Source organism: Pistacia vera, unplaced genomic scaffold (genome assembly GCF_008641045.1).
Source record: "Pistacia vera cultivar Batoury unplaced genomic scaffold, PisVer_v2 Contig59, whole genome shotgun sequence".
NCBI classification, from domain to species: Eukaryota; Viridiplantae; Streptophyta; class Magnoliopsida; order Sapindales; family Anacardiaceae; genus Pistacia; species Pistacia vera.
In genome coordinates this window covers 217578-222168 of record NW_022196434.1, presented here as the reverse complement: position 1 = coordinate 222168, position 4591 = coordinate 217578, and the positions used below count along the sequence as shown (strand labels likewise).

At 37.1% G+C, this 4591-nt stretch overlaps 1 protein-coding gene across 1 annotated transcript; it reads right to left on the bottom strand.

The window, feature by feature from the left end:
• Positions 1 to 425: 425 nt before the first annotated feature.
• Positions 426 to 1824, bottom strand: LOC116109804 (caffeoylshikimate esterase-like). Its single transcript, XM_031396032.1, has one exon. The coding sequence runs from the start codon at positions 1485 to 1487 to the stop codon at positions 516 to 518; it is 972 nt and encodes a 323-aa protein (XP_031251892.1). The 5' UTR covers positions 1488 to 1824; the 3' UTR covers positions 426 to 515.
• Positions 1825 to 4591: the final 2767 nt, after the last annotated feature.

Here is a 4591-nt window from a genome sequence, read left to right as displayed (position 1 = left end):
TAACTTACTTGGAACATTAGGCTTATAAAGTGTTCAATGAATCTTAAAATTAGTTGAGATGAGTACAAACGGATCCGAACACCCCAATTATAAAAAAAAAAAAAATGTTGATAATTTATAAAAATAATGTAAAACCGTGGTAATACAAAAAAAATAAATAATAATAAACACCAAAAGATTTGGTTCAATGGTGGCCGTACAATATTTTTATACTGTATTATAAAAAAATTGTCATTTTGTAAATAGATTTAAATTCTCCTACAATCCTGGACGCATACTGAACAATAAGATAAGATGAAATAATGTGTGTGAAATTTGTAGAATATTACAAAGTTTACATGTTACACTCAAATGAAGTAAATAAATTTCTTTCCATTTGAAGATTAAAGTTTCATTTATTTGATTTGATGATGCTGCACTCAACATGCATTAGTTATGCGAATACATGGCATGATATGATTGACAGATTGAGTTTTACCACCATGACCCGCCATCTACATCACCGCGCAAGTACATCACCCCTCCTTGGCAGCGCGTAGAGCTCTTGTTCTAAGCCACTCCACCATATCCCCGAAAACCAACTCGACGCTCTCCTCCGGCTCCCCAACCAGCTGGTGCCACATGCCCGGGTAAATCTTCAATGTCTTATCCACACTCGACGCGCGTTTATACAGATCCTCCACACACGCCGGGTCGCACACCATGTCCTCGCTGCCGTGACATATCAGCAACGGCACCTCAACCTCCTCGAACTTTCCTTGCAGCTCTCTGCACACACGTATCAACTCCAACGCTGTCCCCGCGCGTGGCCTTGTCGTCGGTCTCCTTGGACTCGCCACAGCCAGCTTCCTCTTCCACTCCTCTTTGAAAGACACGTCCACTATAGTCCCGCGAGTCGGTACCACGCACCAAGTGGGGACTAGCCATGCCACTACGGAGAGGAAATGCTCCAACGGCCACGGAGGCTTGAACTTATCGCTAATCCCACACATCGCGCCGTTCAAAACCAAACCACTCCACGCGCCCTTCTGACGTAGCGTGATGTAAAGTGAGATCGCCCCACCTAGTGACTCGGCGTACAGAAACGCCGGCAAGCCGGGCGCGTGTTTCGCACGAAAGGAATCGAAGAACGAAATTGCGTCGTCAACGACAGGATTAATGTCGGGAATGTGCGCCTGGAGTCCGTCCGAGAAGCCGTGACCTTGATGGTCGATAGCACACGTGGCGAAGCCTGATTTGGCGAAGAGAATCGACGACAGCTGGACAGTCCAACTGGACTCACCAGTGTATCCGTGGACGACGCACAGGACGCCGATGGTTTTGGTGGGAGGGAGCGGGGTCCACCACTGAGTGAAGAGCTTCAAGCCGCGTGAGTTGGTGATGTGCTCGGAGGAGTGAGCGACGGAGTGACGAGCGTAGAATTCGTCCGGACTCAGTGAACCGAACGGGCTCTTCTCGTCGGCGTCGGCAACTGGATGTTTAGGCATTATTTCGGAATGATCGTAAACAAAGATTTTTGGGTTCAGTGATAGTAAGGGTTAAGACTTAAGAGTTGAAAGATGAGGATACTTTTGTGCGTGGAGAATTATTGTGTGACGCGAGTTCCAGGATTTTATACTGCTACAGCGCACGAATCATCATAAAATTTAAAAAGTAATAAAACAATCTTAATATGTTATATGATAGGCCTTGAGATTTGTTTTGATTTGATTGAAATAGAAAACCACCAAATTAGATGGTTTAATTAAAAGTTGGGATTTGGTGTCCTAATTTAATAAATGGAGGAGGAGAGTAGAAGGGAAACGTGCATATAAGTTGTGAAGAAGGAAGTTGGGGGTGGTTGACAGCTATTAACACGAGAAAGAAGCTTGAGTGAAGGTACAACAAATTTGATCTTGTTATTATCGCTGCTAACATCATCATTTCAAATTAAATGTTAAGCGTGTAAGTGTCAGGTTTTGTCTCAAATTTCTCATTTAAAATAATCTATATATTCTACCACCCACATGGAAATCAATCTTTCGTTTCAAATTACATATTATATATATATATATATATATATAAAATCAAGGTGTTCATGCTGGTAACCTAAAGTGAACAGTCAAATAAAATTCATCAGTAATCACCCATATTAGTGATTAGATGAACAGGAACTAATATTGAAACCCTTTACTCTTTTATCATCACACTGCTCTTGGTTAATACTTAATAACATGTAATATTCTATGTACAAACTAAGCATAATATTAGATACTGTGAAAGAATATAGGTTTCGTTTGTATCACTTTTGAGAATACTATTATTAGTATTTCCAAAAAAGTTAAACAGTAAAATATCATTATTCTCAAAATATTATTATATATTTTTTAATTTCTTTTAAATTTCTTAAATTTATTAATTTAACTAAACACCTCCAAATATTTTTTTTAGGTGATCGACTGTCCGTATTTAATGGGTAGATTGAAATAGTTTTTGTTAACTTTTAATATTTTATTATAAAGGTGTTTAGTAAATAAACAAACATAAGAGATATTTTTGTTAATTTCTAAATCCTACATCATAATACCCGTCCAATTTAACTTTTTTTAAAAGATTATTCTAAAAACTATCATAATAATGAACCAAACGGAGCCATAAAAATTTAATCCAGCTAACAAAGGATTTTCTACCAATAAACTATATAACAAAATCCGAGGCAGATGACGAAAAATTACAATTTTATCCCCCAGGTTTGGCTACGTACATTTGAGTCTAGTATTAAATTTTTAGGATAAAATTTCCTCTATCAATTGAGGACACCCGTGTGTTTCTTAGGCTAAACAGTCAGTGTTCTGAAAACCGAACCGACCGATTGGATCAGTCTGACTGAGTTTCAGAAAGAAAAGCGGTTCACAAACTAATAAAAACCGTTCTCAACAATTGGACCGTTTTAAACCGTAAATGAATCGTTTAAACAGTATCAGACTGACGGTCCACTCAGACCGGACATAAAACCGGTCCACCTAGTATGTTTTTTTTTTTTTTTTCGGCTTCAAAAATCCAACTTCATTCATCTTCTCTTTCACCTTCATTCATCTTCAATTCGGATTCAAGCTTAGAATGTGAAAGAAAAAAAAATGAAGGAGAGGATACGAAGAAACAGAAGAAGAAAGAGAAGAGGAGGTGAGAATAGAGAAGAGAATATATGAAAGAAGTAAAGAAGAAAGAGAAGAGGATGCCGAGACGAGAAAAAAAAAAGAAAAGACGAAGGAGAAGTAAGAAGAAAGAAGAGAATAAGGAAGAAAGAGAAGAGGACGGGGAGAAAGAGAGGAAAAAAAAAAAAAAAATGAGGTGACAGGGGAGAAAAAGAAAGAGAAAAAAGAGATGAGAGGTGAAAAGAAGAAAGAGATAATGAGGTGACAGGTGATATATACTGCCAACATCACTGGTCTGACCTGCCGGTTGAATCGTTCAAACGAAAAAAGGGACTCTTAGAGTCTGATCTGGTTTTCAGAACATTAGGCTAAACCTCATGGATGAAATAGTAATTTATGCTCAATTTCAAGTATACTAACTGAGACAATAACCGTCATGTGTATCACATAGAGAAACATAAACCGATTTCCTGTGTACAGTGAACAACAAAACATTTCAGTCTAAATTAAACACACCACTCCGGTAATAGAAAAACAACTGAGACTACGGTCAATGGTACTCATTTTTTACCTTTGACCTTAACAACTGATTTAATAATCCTGTCGTATGTACAGATCATCGACGTTGGTGGATTGGCCCTGCTAAGTACTGTTTTAGCACTCTTCTTGATCAACGGCAGCTGAAAGAATAAAATCTCTTATTAAACGAAAAAAAAATCATGCTAGTCATTATAATTATTCATGTCTGATTGCATCTTCTGGGTTTGTACAAGAGATCTTAAGATTGAAACCCACTCGAATTAAGAAGGGGAAGGGTTGGTTTATAATATCCAAAAATATAAAAATAATAATAATAATAATAAAAGAGTTGATGATTTACATATATTGAAGGTGTTCTATGTAAGGATGGAAAAAGAATGTGCACATAGACATATTTAGAGTCCATACTCTAAAAATAACTTTTTTACAAAAAATAATAACAGAGAAACAGTAGTAATCATTGACTGAGCAACTAGCATGTATGGATGAAGAAGCTATATACGGAAATGTAAGAACTTCAAGAAGAAACCAAACGAAAAATTAGGTCAACATCAGCTATGGCAGACCAGATTTATAGCAAAATTCAATTTTATTGAGACCTAATATCCCCAACCAAAAACCATTTCATTATTAACTCAATCATGCCTAGGATCTACTTTCATTAGAGACAATTAGAGAGACGGACATCTAGAATGTAGACCGTATTAGGATTTGGAGGCGGGATTCAGTTTGGTGTTAGATTTAGGTCTTGCCTAACCCTAAAAAATAACAAATTAAATTAAAAAAAAAAAAAAAAAGCAATGAGGAAGAAGAGTGAAATTAACCACATTACAACCCCTCCAAATAAACAGGAGATGGCGGCACACCAATAACTTCATATAAATTTTTAACTCACACTCCTGGTATCCTTATGCATA

Coding starts and splice junctions, on each gene's coding strand:
- LOC116109804 (XM_031396032.1), bottom strand. CDS start 1,487: ATGCCTAAACATCCAGTTGCCGACGCCGACGAGAAGAGCCCGTTCGGT.